The sequence below is a fragment of the Hemitrygon akajei genome, chromosome 1 (assembly GCF_048418815.1).
Source record: "Hemitrygon akajei chromosome 1, sHemAka1.3, whole genome shotgun sequence".
Taxonomy (NCBI): Eukaryota; Metazoa; Chordata; class Chondrichthyes; order Myliobatiformes; family Dasyatidae; genus Hemitrygon; species Hemitrygon akajei.
Genome location: NC_133124.1, coordinates 1,426,428 through 1,443,106, shown reverse-complemented (window position 1 = coordinate 1,443,106; position 16,679 = coordinate 1,426,428). Strand labels below are relative to the sequence as shown.

Genomic DNA, 16,679 nt, shown 5'->3' with positions numbered 1-16,679 from the left:
TGTCCCTTGAACCCGGATGCAGATCCAAGCTCCCTCAAGTCATAACCAACAGTCCCTGTCTCTGTCAGCTCTAGTGGACTCCGGCGCTGAGGGAAACCTGTTGGATGAAGACATAGCTTCCCGGGCCAGAATTCCTCAAGAGCCGTTGAGTATCCTTTCTGGAAGCACGGGCACTGAACGGTAGACTTTTGGCCCGAGTCACTCACGGTACACCACCACTGTCTCTTATTTTCTCTGGGAACCGTCGGGAACAGGTACAATTTAACCTTATTTCCTCTCCTCAGGCTCCTATTGTGCTTGGGTACCCCTGGTTAAGCCACCATAATCCCCACATTGATTGGTCCACTGGGAAGATAGCCAGCTTGAGTCCGTTCTGTCACTCCACTTGTTTTCAATCGGCCCTTTCCCCTGTGAAAGTCACCACGACCTCGTTGGCTGCTGAAACCCCGGACTTATCCAGCAGAGTATCACAATCTGGGAGAAGTGTTTAGCAAACAGCGGGCTGTTTCCCTGCCACCACACCCCCTTATGATTGTGTCATTGACCTTCTCCCCCGAGCCCCTCTACCCACCAGTCGGCTGTATAACCTGTTCTGGCCAGAAAGGGAAGCAATGGAGGCTTAATGAATCTCTCGCGGCAGGCACTATCTGACCCTCATCCTCCCCTGTTGGCGTAGGTTTCTTCTTTGTGGGGAAGTAAGATAGTTCTCTGCATCCCTGCATTGACTACTGAGACCTAAATGGCATAACCATAAAGAACAAATATCCACTACCCCTTCTCAACTTCACGGAGTCACCATCTTCTCCAAGTTGGACCTACGAAGTGCCTATCATCTGGTCAGGATAGGGAAGGGGATGAGTGGAAAATAGAGTTCAACACCTCTCTTGGTCACTTTGAATAAGTGGTCATGCCATTCCACCTCCCCAATGCCCCCACCATATTCCAAGCCCTGATAAATGATGTCCTTAGAGATTTTATTAAACGCTTCACGTTTGTCTATTTGGATGACATCTTAATCTTCTCCAACAGTCTTCAGGAACATACCCACCATGTCTGTCAGGTCCTGCAGAGGCTTTGGGAGAACAAACTATTCATAAAAGCTGAGAAGTGCGAGTTTCACATTCCTTCAGTAAGTTTCTTAGGATACATCATCAAGACTGGGCAAGTGAGGGCGGATCCTGAAAAGATCCGTGCGGTGGTGGGGTGACATACACCCACAGCACTCAAGCAACTCCAGCGATTTCTGGGGTTCGCAAACTTTTATCGCCAGTTCATCAGGGATTACAGCGGGGTGGCAGCACCCCTTACTTGACTCACCTCTCCTAAGATCCCTGTTCACTGGGACCCTAAAATGGACGCTTCCTTCTCGGAGCTGAAGAGGCATTTCACCTCCGTTCCTATCCTGGTGCAACCTGACCCCTCTATCAATTCATTCTGGAGGTCGACGCCTCTGACTCTGGGGTGGGAGCAGTCTTCTCCTAACATTCAGGCCCTGACCAAAAACTTCATCCCTGTGCCTTCTTTTCTTGCTGGCTGTGCCCCGCTGAATGAAATTACGATGTAGGGAACTGGGAGTTACTGGCAGTCAAACTTGATTTGGAGGAGTAGAGGCACTGGCTGGAGGGAGCGAAACATCCGTTTATCGACTGGACCAATCACAAGAACCTCGCATATATCCAAACCGCCAAACGCCTGAGTTCCTGCCAGGCCTGTTGGGCATTATTTTTTGGTTGGTTCAGATTTACACTCACCTATCGTCCGGGGTCCAAGAACGGGAAGCCCGATGCCCTCTCCCATCAATACATTTCTGAGGAGGGCCTTCCCAACCCCGAGAGCATCCTTCCACCATCCTGTGTGGTGGCTGCCCTCACCTGGGAGATCGAGGCCATAGTTAAAGAGGCCCAATGGACTCAACCTGTCCCAGGAAACTGACCCTCCAATCACCTCTTTGTTCCCAATTCCATTCGATTTCAGGTTCTCCAGTGGGGCACACATCTTGTTTCACCTGCCAGCCCGGGATCAATCAGACACTGTCCCTCCTGAAGAGACATTTCTGGTGGCCCTCCATGGGTGCTGACACCCATTCCTTTGACTCTGCCTGTTCTGTTTGTGTCCATGGAAAAGCCACCCACTAACCACCTGTTGGATTGCTTCATCCCCTACCTGTCCTCAGCCGCCCTTGGTCCCACATTGCGCTGGATTTCATTACAGGACTACCCCCTTCACAAGTGAACACTGCCGTACTCACCATGGTCGTCCATTTCTCCAAAGCTGTGCACTTTGTAGCCCTTCCCAAACTCCCTACAGCTCGTAAAACAGCCGACCTTCTCGTTCATCACGTCTTCCGCCTTCACGGGATTTCTGATCGGGGCCCCCAATTCATCTCTCAAATCTGGAGATCTTTTTGTCAAGCCCTTGGAGCTTCAGTAAGTCTGTCATCCAGCTTTCATCCACAGATGAACGGACAAACAGAGCGAGCTAACCAGGATTTGGAAACAGCACTGCGCTGCATAACCACCAACAACCCATCTGCCTGGATTATCCATCTCGCTTGGGTAGAGTATGCCCACAACTCCCTGGTCAGCACCGCCATCGGAATGTCGCCCTTTGAATGTTCCCTCAGTTACCAACTCCCTCTGTTCTCCGCTCATGAAGATGACATTGCTGTGCCTTCTGTTCAGGCCCATCTGCACTGGTGCCGCAAAATCTGGAAAGACATGCACGGCCCTGCTCCACGCAACCAACCGCAAGCGAAGGATTGCCGATTGCCATCGGATTCCTGCACCTGATTATCGGCCTGGGCAGAAGGTTTGGCTCTCTTCTAAAGACATGCCCCCCCAAAAACGAGCCCAAGAAACTTGCCCCCCATTTCCTGGGACTATTCGAGATTGAGAGTATTATCAACCCCTCAGCGGTCCGACTCAAACTGCCCAAATCTATGCACATCCATCCTACATTCCACATTTCCCAATTGAAGCAAACATCTGTCAGCCCTTTGTGCCCTCCTGCTGAACCCCCTCCACCCACCCGGATCATTGACGACCACCCAGCGTACACTGTCCGGTGATTATTGGATGTGCGCCACCGAGGCAGGGGCCTCCAATACCTGGTCAATTGGGAGGGATACAGCCCAGAGGAACGTTCCTGGATTCCCCGATCCTTCATCTTGGACCCTTTCCTCATCTGGGATTTCCATCAGGACAATCTGGACAAGCCTGGTGGATCACCTGGAGGCTCCCTTTGAGGTGGGGTATTGTCATGGTCCCGATCGTTTATTCCCTATCTTGCTCCTAATTTCTGTTGATTGTGCCACAGTTTTGACCATTTATTTCCCAATTACTTCTAATTTGCTGTGATGACAGCACACCTGGTTTCCGTCTAGAACTATAGTATAAGAACCCCGGCCTCACAACCACTAGTCGCCAGTTTGTTGGTCTTTTTCCTGTGAGGTAACTACGTTATCTTAGACCCGTTTGTTCTAAGTTTAGCTACAGTTTCAAGGTTTACCTACGAGAGACTCCGTCTCTCTGAGTAAGGCTCTGTGTCAAGTCTCTGAGTCAAGGCTCCATGTCAAGATCCCTCCTGTTTGGTGTTTATGCCCACTTAAGCATCCAAACTGAATCTCCGTGCCTGTGTCCTGCACTTCTGCACTTGGGTTTGCTTCCTTGGTTCATTGTAACATGTCCAGCTGTAACCTCTGACTGCCCTCCACACTGTCCACAACACCCCCAACCTTTGTGTCATCAGCAAATTTACTAACCCACCCCTCCACTTTCTCATCCAGGTCATTTATAAAAATCATGAAGAGTAGGGGTCCCAGAACAGATCCCTGAGGCATACCACTGGTCACCGACCTCCATGCAGAATATGACCCATTTACAACAACTCTTTGCCTCTGTGGGCAGGCCAGTTCTGGATCCACAAAGCAATCTCCCTTTGGATCCCATGCCTCCCTACTTTCTCAATATCAAATGCCTTGCTGAAATTCATATACACTACATCTACCTTCATCGATGTGTTTAGTCACATCCTCAAAAAATTCAATCAGGCTCGTAAGTTACGACCTGCCCGTGACAAAGCCATGCTGACTATTCCTAATCATATTTTGCCTCTCCAAATGTTCATAAATCCTACCTCTCATGATTTTCTCCATCAACTTACCAACTACTGAAGTAAGACTCATTGGTCTATAATTTCTTGGGCTATCTCTACTCCCTTTCTTGAATAAAGGAACAACATCTGCAACCTTCCAATCCTCTGGAACCTCTCCTGTCCCCATTGATGATGCAAAGATCATCACCAGAGGCTTGGCAATCTCCTCCCTTGCCTCCCACAGTTGCCTGGGGTACATCTCGTCCGGTCCCGGTGACTTATCCAACTTGATGCTTTTCAAAAGCTCCAACACATCCTCTTTCTTAATATCTACATGCTCAAGCTTTTTCAGTCCACTCTAAGTCATCCGTACACTCGCCGAGATCCTTTTCCATAGTGAGTACTGAAGTACTCATTAAGTACCTCTGCGATCTCCTCTAGTTCCATCCACACTTTTCCACTATCACTCTTGATTGGTCCTACTCTGTCATAACTTATCCACTTGCACTTCACATACTTGTAGAATGCCTTGGGGTTTTCCTTAATCCTGTCTGCCAAGGCCTTCTCATGGCCCCTTCTGGCTCCCCTAATTTCTTTCTTAAACTCCTTCCTGCTAACCTTATAATTTTCTGGATCTCTGTCATTACCTAGTTTTTTGAACCTTTCATAAGCTTTTCTTTTCTTCTTGACTAGATTTACAACAGCCTTTGTTCACCATGGTTCCTGTACCCTACCATCCTTTCCGTCTCATTGCAACTACCTATGCAGAACTCCATGCAAATATCTCCTGAACATTTGCCACATTTCTGCATTTCCCTGAGAACATCTGTTCCCTATTTATGCTTCCAATTTCCTGCCTGATATTTCCCCTTACTCCAATTTCTGAACTTGTCTGTTCCTACTCCTCTCTAATGCTATGGTAAAGGAGATAGAATTGTGATCACTATCTCCAAAATGCTCTCCCACTGACCAGGTTCATTTCTCAATACCAGATCAAGTACAACCTCTCCTCTTGTAGACTTATCTACATATTGTGTCAGGAAACCTTTCTGAACACACCTAACAAACTCCACCCCATCTAAACCCCTCACTTTGGGAACATGCCTATTGATCTTTGGGAAATTAAAATCTCCCACCATGACAACCCTGTTATTATTACACCTTTCCAGAATCTGTCTCCCTATCTACTCCTTGATGTCCCTGTTACCTTTGGGTGGTCTATAAAAAAACACCCAGTGGAGTTATTGACCCTTTCCTGTTCCTAACTTCCACCCACAGAGACTCCGTAGACAATCCCTCCATGATTTCCTCCTTTTCTGCAGCCATGACACTATCTCTGATCAACAGTGCCACACCCCCTCCTCTTTTGCCTCCCTCCCTGTCCTTTCTGAAACTTCTAAAGCTTGGCACTCAAAGAGGGGAGAGCTTTGTTAGTAACTTCTGAAAACTATAGATTATAAAAGAGTGACTACAGACTTGAGAGTGGCAAAATTGAATCTGCTGATTAAAATAGGATAGAAAAACCAGGGTTCTACAACAAGGATTGAGCAGATAGATTCCCAAGATGATAGAACTGTTATAGGGTCTACTTCTGTGGTATGATACTATGGATCTATCTATGAGCACTCCTTGTGGTCAAACTATTCCTGGTCCTGGACTCTTCAAAGAAGGGAAATATTTCAAGCCCTGACTGACTTAGTGGCTGTGGCTCCTGCACCATTTTGGGGGCCCTGTAGATTCTATGGTGTTTCTTTGTTCCTTGACTGCCTGCAGGTAGATGAATCTCAGGGTTGTGTTCTGTATACATACTTTGATAATAAATGTACTGCAACACTTTGAAATTTTAACCAATCATCCTGCAACGTTTGGAGTGTGGGAGGAAACAGGAGCTCCTGGAGGAAACCCCCACGGTCACAGGTAGAACATGCAAACTGCACACCAACATTACAGGTTAGGACTGAACTTGAGTTACTGGAGCTTGAAGACAATGGCTCTCGCAGTTGGATCACTGTAATATCATCTTGATGAGGACTTCTCTCAGTTCTCTGATTGCAGGAGAATGCAGCACTAGTTTAATCAATCACTCCTCCCCAGAATGTGTCCAATAAATCTTCACTGCACCTTTTTTATGGCAAGTCCTTCTTTCTTTGATAAGGAAACATCAGTGTATACAATTGTCTAGGTGTGATCTTTCCAAGGCAATCGATCCTTGCAAGTGTGGTCTTACCAAGGCTATATACAGTTGAAATCAGACTTCCTTTCAGAAATCAGAAGGAGCCCTACATGAATAAATGGACTGAATGGCTTATTTCTGTGATATAAATTTGATCTTTTCTCTGCTCCTTTGGAAAGATTGTACTAAAAGAGGTCACTTACAATAATGCTGATGGCTAAAACCTTAGCCAGCCAGCCCTATCTGATCTGATTTATGTGTGTCTGGTCCCACACCCAAGATTTCCCTCTGACTAATCAAGCCTTTCAGTTGTATCAATATGGCTCACCATCATCAACATCTTAGGGCATGTAGTGATAGATACTAATCCTGACCATGTCAGTGATATCCATGTCCCTGGAACAAATAAAAATAATTAATATGTGGAGAAGGCAGGAGAATGGGGATGCAAAGAAAAATAAGTCAGCCATGATCAAATGACAGAGCGTATTCAATGGTCCAATTCTATTCCTATGTCATATGGTCTTATGGTCTTAATTTCCATTAAAACTGGACATATTTGGAAGTTCTAATTATCATCAGTCTATTGCTGAAGTAAATGCCAATGATGAAAACATCCTTAAGGTTGCATTTGGAATATGGTGAGCAGTTTTGGGACCCTTATCTAAGAAATGATCTGCTGACATTGGAGAGGGTCCAGAGGAGGTTTACCAGAATGATCCCGGGAATGAAAAAGTTAACCTATGGGAAGAGTTTGATGGTTTTGGCCTGTACTTTCTGGAGTTTAGAATAATGAAGGGATGACCTCATTGAAACCTAGCGAACATTGAAAGGTGTAGATAAGAGTGGATGTGGAGAGGAAGTTTCCTATAGTGGAGGAGTCAAGGACCAGAAGCACAGTCTCAGAATAGAAGAAACAGAGATGAAGATGAATTTCTTTAGGCAAAGGTGATGAATCTGTGGAATTATTGCCAGTGGTTGTTATGTTCTTGACTAGTCACGGGGAGAAGGCAGCAAATGGGGTTGAGAGGGATAATAAGTCAGCCATGATAGAATGGCAAAGCAGACTCAATGGGCTGAATAACCTAATACTGGTCCCATGTCTTAATGGTCTTTTCACTTCACTAAGCCTGTTTACACAGCCAAATATTGTGTTAATGTATCCAGCAATCTGATTATCATTTATGAGAAAGATCTCCTACTGCTTTAGCAAGATTTTTTCCCCAAAGTTCTGAAATTTCTAAACATGTTAAAAAAGGGTCTATTTTTTCCCTACAGACGTCTAGAAACACACAGCTAGTGGTTACCTCACATGCAACAGAAGTGATGAAGTGGTGCATAATGATGGATGAAGTGGTGCATAGAGATTACCTGGCATGCAATACCATCATAGGAAGCATGAGGTAACAGAAGTGATCAAGTGCTGCATAATGCTCTTACGTTTGCCTGGGATCCTTCAGCAATGGTGGAGAGAGAAAAATTGTCATTGTGTTGTTCCAGCTGGGGCCTGTATTTGCTGAAAAACAGATACATTTTCATTTAATATACTGCATTACTGCAGGTATCCTATAAATAACCACTTAATCTCACCCAAAGTACAAACGAAACATAAGTTGTGGTAAGGTAAGGGTTAACATTATACCCATTAGAGTGCAGATGGAGTGCAAACAGTCCTGTCAGGAAAGGTCTTTGAAGAACAGAGCTTTCCTTTGCACACCACGGTCCGGAGATGAGGTAAGTGAGGCACACTCACCAACTAATGGACAATTGCTCAACTAACTTCAAAATATCATCAATTGTCAGTGAACAGTTTCTTTTGCATTACTAAATGTGTATTGTGAAAGGCCATCGATCTAGCGGTTTACCAGTGGTCAATATCTGTTACTGCAACTCAGTTTTGCATAAAAATGGCATTTCTCTGTTCAGAGTTCAGAACAATGTGGTGACAGGGGCCGGGCTGTTCTCCTTGTACACAAATAAAATAAAGTGTGTTTGAGTTTCAGATTGAAAAGTCTGTCAGTGACAGTACCTCCAGTTGAACTGTCTTTTTGAGTGTTTTTCCCCCTAGCCATCAGTCTGTGGTTTTGTATTGCCATGTGTTCCTATTTGTTTTCATGCCCCATTGCTCCTGTCCCCACTCCTGCTGTACTCCGGCCCCTGTATCACTGAGTACTCCATCTCTTGTCTGTTTCTCATTATTACCTGTTTTGCTTCCACTTGTGTCTCATTGTGCTTCACCTATCACCTGCCTTTCTGTTTATTACTCAGTGTATTTCAGTCCTGTGTTTTCACCTGTTTGTTGCCAGAGTGTGCCAGTGAGTTTTCCAGAGCCTTCCCAGCATTTGTATCTGAAGTCAGTCTGTCTGTCTGTCTATTGACTTTGCCTGTTTCCAGATTCTGGTTTTTGGATTTCTCTGAATGTTTTGATCTCTGCCTGAACATTGATGCCGACTTTGTTGCCCCCCTGGATTTGCTACTCAGTAAATATCACAGTGCGCACAGTACTGGGTCTGCGATTGGGTTCCTGCTTCAGTGTCCTGACAGTTCAATCTGGCCAGGATGGATCCAGCAGACCCCGGTCATCTGAGAGCTGTCCTGGAACAACATGGAGTGATGCTGGGGAGACACCAGAACCAGCTGGACTCCATGTTCAGGGCAGTGGAGTCTCTTTCTGCCAATGTAGCCGATCTTGTGGCCCAGACTCAGTTACTCCAGCTGTCCCAGAGTGCCCATCAACATTCTGCACTGCATCTTCCACCCTGCCCTCTGCATTCTCGCTCACTCCTCCCGTCCAAGAGCCCTGTCTGCCTCCTCAAGAAAAGTACTCAGGTGAGCCCAGTACCTGTCACTCTTTTCTTTCCCAGTGCACCCTCATTTTTGAATTGCAACCAACAACATTTCCAACTGATCGAGGCAAGGTAGCCTACGTCATCACCCAACTGTCCGGCTGGGTGAGAGAATGGGGAACGGCCGTCTGGGAGGCAGGTTCACCTTTCTGCATTAGCTTTCAGTTATCTTCTGAGGAGATGAGAAAATTGTTTGATTGCTCCAAACATGGGAGAGAGGCTTCCTGTGAAATACTGCACAAGCACCAGGGGCACAGATCTGTGTCAGATTACGCCATAGAGTTCCGGACCCTCGCTACCTCCAGCTGCTGGAACTCGGAGGCACAGTACGACACCTTCCTGAACAGCCTCTCCGAAGACATCAAAGATGAACTGGTCACTCAAGACCTTCCTGCCACCTTTGAAGCCCTGGTGGATTTGGCCTTCCGTATTGATGTTCGCCTTCAGCAGTGCCACAGAGGGAGGGGTTCCAGAGGGTCCCTGGGGCATTGGGTGAGTTCAAAGCTCCTCGTCAGTCTACGTTGCCCTGCCGTTTGTTCCCATCTACAATTCCCGTTCCAGAGCCCGAAGCTATGAAGGTTGACCGTACCCCCCTGACACCGACTGAAAGACAAAGGAGAATCAGCACCCGTTCCTGTCTGTACTGTGGCCAACCAGGCCATTTCATCTCCACCTGCCCAGTAAAAGCCAAGCACTCACCAGTAGGACAAGGAGCATGAACCCTGTCTGGGGGGTGTTTCATCGAATCTGGCTTGGTTGCCCAGTGGGGATTACCCATATCTGCTCCCCAGTCACTATTGATGGCCAACACCTTGAACGGTCAGAGACTGGTTAACATCGTCCATGTCACAGCCCCAGTGAGTCTCAGTTTATCCGGCAACCATCATGAACAGTTAACCCTTTATGTTATTGACTCTCCTCGAGCTCCCATTGTCCTGGGTCATCCCTGGTTAGTTAAACACAACCTCACATAGACTGGCTCAGTTGTAAGATTGTTGGCTGGAGCCTATTCTGTCACTCCCACTGCCCCCACCATGCTCAGATCCCCTTGTCTCCAAGCCCTAATCCCCCCCAAGGAATTTCCGGACCTTAGTGCCATCCCTCCTGGATAAATGGTCTTCAAGGTTGTGTTCAGCAAGTCCTGGGCCTTTTCCCTGCTGCATTATCATCCATATGACTGTGCCATTGATCTATTGCCTGGCACATCTCTCCCAAGCCTGCATTCCCTGTCTGTACCTGAAACAGAAGCCGTGAATAAGTACATTGAAGAGTGCCTGGCTGCAGGCATCATCTGGCCATCTTCCTCCCCTGCTGGTGCTGGTTTTTTCTTTGTTGAAAAGAAGGACGGCTCCATACGTCCGTGCTTTGATTACCGGGGACTGAATGAAGTCACTGTTAAGAACCTTTGCCCTCTTCCACTCATGACCTCGGCATTTGAACTACTGCGAGGAGCCTCAGTTTTCACCAAACTTGATCTCCATAATGCCTACTATCTTGTCCGCATCTGCAGAGGGAACAAGTGGAAGACGGTCTTCAACACCACTTCAGGCCATTACAAGTATCTGGTCTTGCCATTTGGTCTCACCAATGCCCCCGCCATCTTCCAAGCCCTGGTAAATGGTGTTCTCAGGGACATGCTTACCAATTTGTTTTTGTGTATCTTGACAACATTTTGATCTTTTTTCTCCAAGTCCCTTGCCGAACACACAGATCATGTTCGCAGAGTCCTCCAGTGCCTTCTGGAGGACCAGCTCTTTGTGAAGGCTGAGAAATGTGAGTTTCATCGCAGTACTGTCTCCTTCCTGGGGTATGTAATTTCCCCAGGTGGTTCCATTCAGATGGACCAACAGAAGGCCAAGGCAGTGGTCGGATGGCCCCAACCTTTGACTCGTCGGGAGTTGCAATGCTTTTTGGGCTTTGCTAACTTCTATCGCCACTTCATCAGAAATTACAATACACTGGCTGCACCACTCACTACTCTTACCTCATCGTCTGTCAGATCCTCCTGGTCCCCTGCTACTGAAAAAGCATTCTCTGACCTGAAAGAACGTTTCACCTCTGCCACCATCCTGATTCAACCCGACACCGACCAGCAGCTCATTGTGGAGGTGGATGCGTCTGACACTGGCGTAGGAGCTGTTTTCTCTCAGTGCTCGGCCAAGGATGAGAAGGTACATCGCTGTGTCACCTTTACTCACCACCTCACTCCCACGGAGCGGAATTATGATGTCGGAAACCAGGAGCTGTTGGTTGTGAGCTAGCTCTGGAGGAGTAGAGGCATTGGCTGGAGGGAGCCAAGGTGTCATTCTTAGTCTGGACTAATCACAAGAATCTGGAAAATATCTGTACTGCCAAGCATCTCAACTTCTATCAAGCTTGTTGGTCCCTGTTTTCTCAAGATTCAATTTTATTCTGCCTTTCTGCCCCAGTTCCAAGAATATGGAACACTTACCCAACAGGCTGGTATATGTCTAGGGGAAAAGGAGATCCAGCCACTCACCAACCCCACCTCCCGTACACGCAGGTGCTGTGAGAATCAAGTTTATGCCACGCGTACCACACAATATCAAACTCACACCAGATACCGTTACAGAATACACTTTAAAGATTTTACTAAAACTAAAAGAGTACCATGCAATACAGTATATATGAAGGAAAAGAAAATAAAGCAAAAGGCGCCAACTTATCAAAGTTAAGTCAGTTTAGTGCACATCGTTGGAGTTCAACCATCGAACCATTCGACCCCTCGTCGCTTGCCTCCGACCTCCACGTCCTTGCACCTGGGACCACCCCAGTGGTCGACCGAGCAGTGCAGCGCATGTCCACCTTCCTCCTTCCCGCCTCCCCTCAAAAGACCGCGAAACCTCCCAAGCTCCCAGCCTCACAAGACAAAATAACATTCCCCATTGGTTAACAAATGAATACAATCTTGATATCAGCAAGTCCAAAGCTAAACAACTGCGAGAAAAAAACACTTATCAGACATAAAAGCATCCCTACTCTAGTAAACCAAAGAAGCCATTTTGATTACATACATTGTACATTCTCTCCCCACCAGCAAATGTCATGCCCTCATGACATTACCAGAGTTCCCCAAGGCTTCTTGCAACACACAAAACCCAACCCAGGTGCAGAAAGCAGCAACATAACTACCCAGAGCAGTAGAAATCACACTCGGTTCTCCTGGCACCACAAATGTCAACCGCTCTGGGGGGCGGCTACTCCTCTGAGATCTCCGTATCCCTTCTGCCGACCCTTCTGCCTCACTGGGTTCCCTCTTCACCTGCGAACCCTCTGCCTCAGACACCCCAGGTCTACCTGTTAGATCCTCACTCCCTCCCTCACGGGGTTTCCCCCCTCACCTGAGAACCCTCCAGCTCATGTTCGGGTTCCACCCTCTCTCCCCCCAACGCTGGCTGCCTCTCCATCTGACCATCAACACCTTCCCTCCTCTCGCCCAACTCAGTAGGGGAAGGGCCAGGAGCCTCCTCTTCTGGTACTGAAACACCAGCAAATGGGAGCAGGGGCCACTCATCTGAGTCGTCATCTTCCGAATCGGTATCCATTCCCGGGTTAGGGACCCGTCTCGGCTCTTCAGCAGCAGGCTCTTCCCTCGCAGAGTCCTTGTACTAGGCACAACCTCCCACTCTGGCTCCTTGTCCACCCGCACCGCTTGACCCAGGGGCAGCAGGTGATTCTGACGGAGTACTTTGATAGGCCCATTCCCATCCTCAGGTTTCACCCGGTAAACTGGTAGGTTCGGCATCTGGCTCTCTATTACATAGGGGCTTGCCGCCCATCGATCTGCCAACTTGTGCTTACCAGGGAGTCCCAAATTCCGTAAAAGGACCCGGTCGCCCGACAATAATTGGGCAAACTCCACCTTTTGATCATATCTCATCTTATTCCTCTGATTTTGTTTGGTAGCCGCCGCCTCGGCCAACTTGTACACCCTCTGTAACTCCCTCTTCATATCGGACACATACTTTAGATAGGGCTTCCCAGGTAATTCACCCACCTCAGCCCCAAAACACGTCAATGGGCAACCTCGCTTCCCGCCCAAACATCGGATAATAAGGCGAGTGCCCTGTAGCATCATTGCGAATACAATTGTAACAGTGGACCAAATGTCCAATATGACGACTCCACTTATTTTTCTGCCCAATCTCCAGCGCCCCGAGCATATCCAACAGGGTCCTGTTGAATCTCTCTGGCTGAGGATCACCCTGGGGGTGATAAGGGGTAGTCCTCGATTTCTCAACCCCAAGCATAGTCAGTAATTCATGGATAAGGTGGCTCTCAAAGTCCCGCCCCTGATCACTATGGATTCGCCTGGGAAGGCCACAATGAACAAAATACTTCTCCCATAACACCTTCGCCACTGTCGTCACCTTCTGATCCTTAGTGGGAAATGCCTGAGCATAGCGAGTGTAATGATCGGTGATAACGAAGACATTCGCGGTGTTGCTGGTGTCAGGCTCAATCGACAGAAAATCCATACATACCAGGTCCGGAGGTCCCGCACTCTGCAAGTGCGACAGTGGAGACGCCGACGTGGGCAGGGTCTTCCTCCGGATGCAACGACTGCAGCCACTACAGTATTCTTCGACCTCCCCCCTCATCCGGGGCCAGTAGAACCGGTCTTTGAGTAATCCATAGGTCTTTTCCACCCCCAAGTGTCCGGAATCATCATGCAAGGCCTGGAGTACAGTCTGTCAATACTCCTCCGGCAGGACCAGTTGCCAACGGCGGGGTTGGTCCGGAGGCGCCGTTACCTGGTACAAGACTTGGTTCTTTAATTTTAACCGAGGCCACTCCTTCAATAACAGAGGCACGGACGGGTGTTTCGCCTTCTCAGCCAACGCTCTACCGCTCTCCACACAGTGCCAAGACCCGGGTCATTTTGCTGAGCAGCTGCCACTTCCCCCAGACTCAGTTCTGGCAACTGTTTAGTCCGCAGTGCAGTCAGGTCACAGTAAGCTAGGGGTATGGCGTCATCAAAAACCCCCAAATGGTCCACGGCTCGCTCCAGCCTTCCTCTTCCCTCGGCCTTCACGGTGATAGCAAACTGACACATAGCCTTCACTCCAGGGGCAGGGACACTCTCCCACTCTTCATCCTTCTCCTGTTCCCCCGGCTCCCGACGTGACAAAGCATCTGCATCGACATTCCTGCGTCCTGGGTGGTACTTCAGGCTGAAATCATATACCGACAAGGCCGCCAGCCACCGATGTCCTGTGGCATCCAGCTTAGCCGAAGTCAGAATATAAGTGAGAGGATTGTTATCCGTTCTCACCTCAAACTTGGCTCCGTACAGGTAATCGCTCAACTTGTCCACCACTGCCCACTTCAGCGCCAGGAACTCCAACTTGTGAGTGGGATAGTTTCTCTCAGATGGCGACAAGCTTCGGCTGACAAAGGCTACCGGCCTCAATGCTTTGCCATGCTCCTGGTACAGAACAGCCCCGAGACCCTCTCGGCTGGCATCCGTGTGCAGCACATATGGCTTCTGGGGATCGGCAAAAGCCAACACCAGGGCCTGGGTCAGTGCCCTTTTCAAAGATTGGAACGCCTCTTCACATCGATCATCCCATCTCGAGCCAAAAGCCAACACCGGGGTCTGGGTCAGCGCCCTTTTCAGAGATTGGAATGCCTCTTCACATTGATCATCCCATCTCGATCCAAAAGCCAACACCAGGGCCTGGGTCAGTGCCCTTTTCAAAGATTGGAACGCCTCTTCACATCGATCATCCCATCTCGAGCCGAAAGGTTCCGCCGGGTTCCAGTATCCTCCAGCGTCTTGCCTCCGGTCCCCCTTCCTTTTCTTTCCCACCGGGGGATATCCAGAAAACAGCTGAGTCAACAGGTGACACATTCTGGCATATCCTTTCACGAATCGGCGGTAATACCCACAGAACCCCAAAAATGAGCGCAGAGCATTCACTTTCTGTGGTCTCGGCCAGGTGGTCACGGCCTCTATCTTGGCTGGATCAGTAGCCACTCCCCCTTGCGAAATGATATGGCCAAGGTAGCTGACTGACGACTTGCAGAACTGGCATTTGTCCAGGGAAAGCTTCAGCCCTTCCTCCTTAAGCCGGCTTAATACCTTTAACAGCCGCTCTTCATGTTCCTCCAAAGTCGATCCAAACACTATCAAATCGTCCAGGTACACCAGCACCTCCAACAGATTCATATCCCCCACAGGCCTCTCCATGAGCCTCTGGAAGGTGGCTGGGGCCCCCAATATGCCCTGGGGCATTCGTTCGAACTGGAAGAACCCCAGCGGGCAGATAAAGGCCGTCTTCTCTTTATCACCCTCACTCATCGGGATCTGGTAATATCCACTCCTCAAGTCCAGCACACTGAGCCACTTCGCTCCGCTCAGGCAGGCCAACGCGTCCTCGAACCCCGGGACGGTATATTGATCAGGGACAGTTCGCCGATTCAAAGTCCTGTAGTCAACACACATGCGCACCCTTCCATTCATCTTCCGTGCCACCACTATTGGGGAGGCATAAGGACTTCGAGACTCAGCTATGATTCCGGCTTCCTTCAATTTGCACAAGTGCTACCGCACGTCCTCAACATCTGCCGGGGCCAGCCGCCGGGATCTCTCTCGGAACGGGGTGTCCTCCGTCTCCCGGATGGTGTGGCGAGTGCTTTTGGAGCAGCCCACATCAAACTCGCCCTGAGAAAAGACATCTTCCAACTTCAACATCTTCTCCACTAGCCTGCGTTTCCACTCCGGCGACACTGGAGAATATCGGAAGTTAAAGGCTTCAGCGGTCAGCTCCCTTCGCTGCTCCGATCCCTCCCCGTTAGAGGTCCTCACCGGTGCGCTAGACATTACCGTCACCGGGAACAGATGTGCCAGCGGCATTCCCCTCTTAAAGGTGATTTCTCTTGCCGTAGTGTTCCTGACACTTACGGCTATACGCCTTGCATGTACCACCCCTGGTCTCTGCACTTCGGGCCTCACCAGCACCCCCGCTGGAAATCGTGTCTCCCCATCAAGATCGTCCGAGGCGTCTACTAACAGGGCTTCGCCCGTCGGCACTCCTGGGAATCTGGGGGTCCCCATCACGAGTGCTACCTCCCCTGGTCGAATCACCTTGGGCCTCGCCTGCGTACACCACACCGTCCCTCGTTTACACTCCGGGTCCAGCCCTTGGGGGGCAACCCCTTCAAATACCGCTCGAAACACTGGATGCACCGAGAGGGTCTCCAGAAAGTGTTCCCCCCTTTCTCCTTACAAGCTCCCAGGAACCGTCGCACAACGGGGTAGTTAGTCCCCACCAGGAGGGCAGCACCACCGGTTTCCTCCGGGTCTGGACATGCCAATACCAACATCTCAATAGCTTCGGACACTCCCACATCGCCCTCCGAGAACTCCAATCTCACCGATAGGTACCCATCGTACGGGTAGTCACCCTCGCTCACACCCCAAATCTGCAGGGCATCAAATGGGGTTACGGGCAAATGCTTTAGATATTTGTTGTAGAAAGACCGGTACAATAAGGTCACCTGCGATCCCGTATCTAGAACAGCTTTTGCGTAAACTCCCTCTA

General features: G+C 49.0%; 1 protein-coding gene across 4 annotated transcripts in view; it reads right to left on the bottom strand.

Annotated features, from left to right (window-relative positions):
* LOC140741137 (uncharacterized) overlaps positions 1 to 16,679 on the bottom strand; it is a 172,865-nt gene that overhangs the window by 19,323 nt on the left and 136,863 nt on the right. The window contains exons 4-5 of one of the 4 annotated variants that reach the window (XR_012102041.1): positions 7,706 to 7,781; positions 6,594 to 6,661 (exon numbers count right to left, since the gene is read on the bottom strand). The exons of 1 other annotated variant lie outside the window; for it this stretch is intronic. Coding sequence is in view for 2 of the 3 variants with exons in the window: in XM_073071173.1 (XP_072927274.1) it covers positions 7,682 to 7,781 (100 nt within the window). In the remaining variant the exon portion in view is untranslated. Of the gene's footprint in view, positions 1 to 6,593; positions 6,662 to 7,636; positions 7,782 to 16,679 lie in introns of all 4 variants that reach the window. 2 more of the 4 variants (XM_073071173.1, XM_073070997.1) reach the window with 2 other exon arrangements.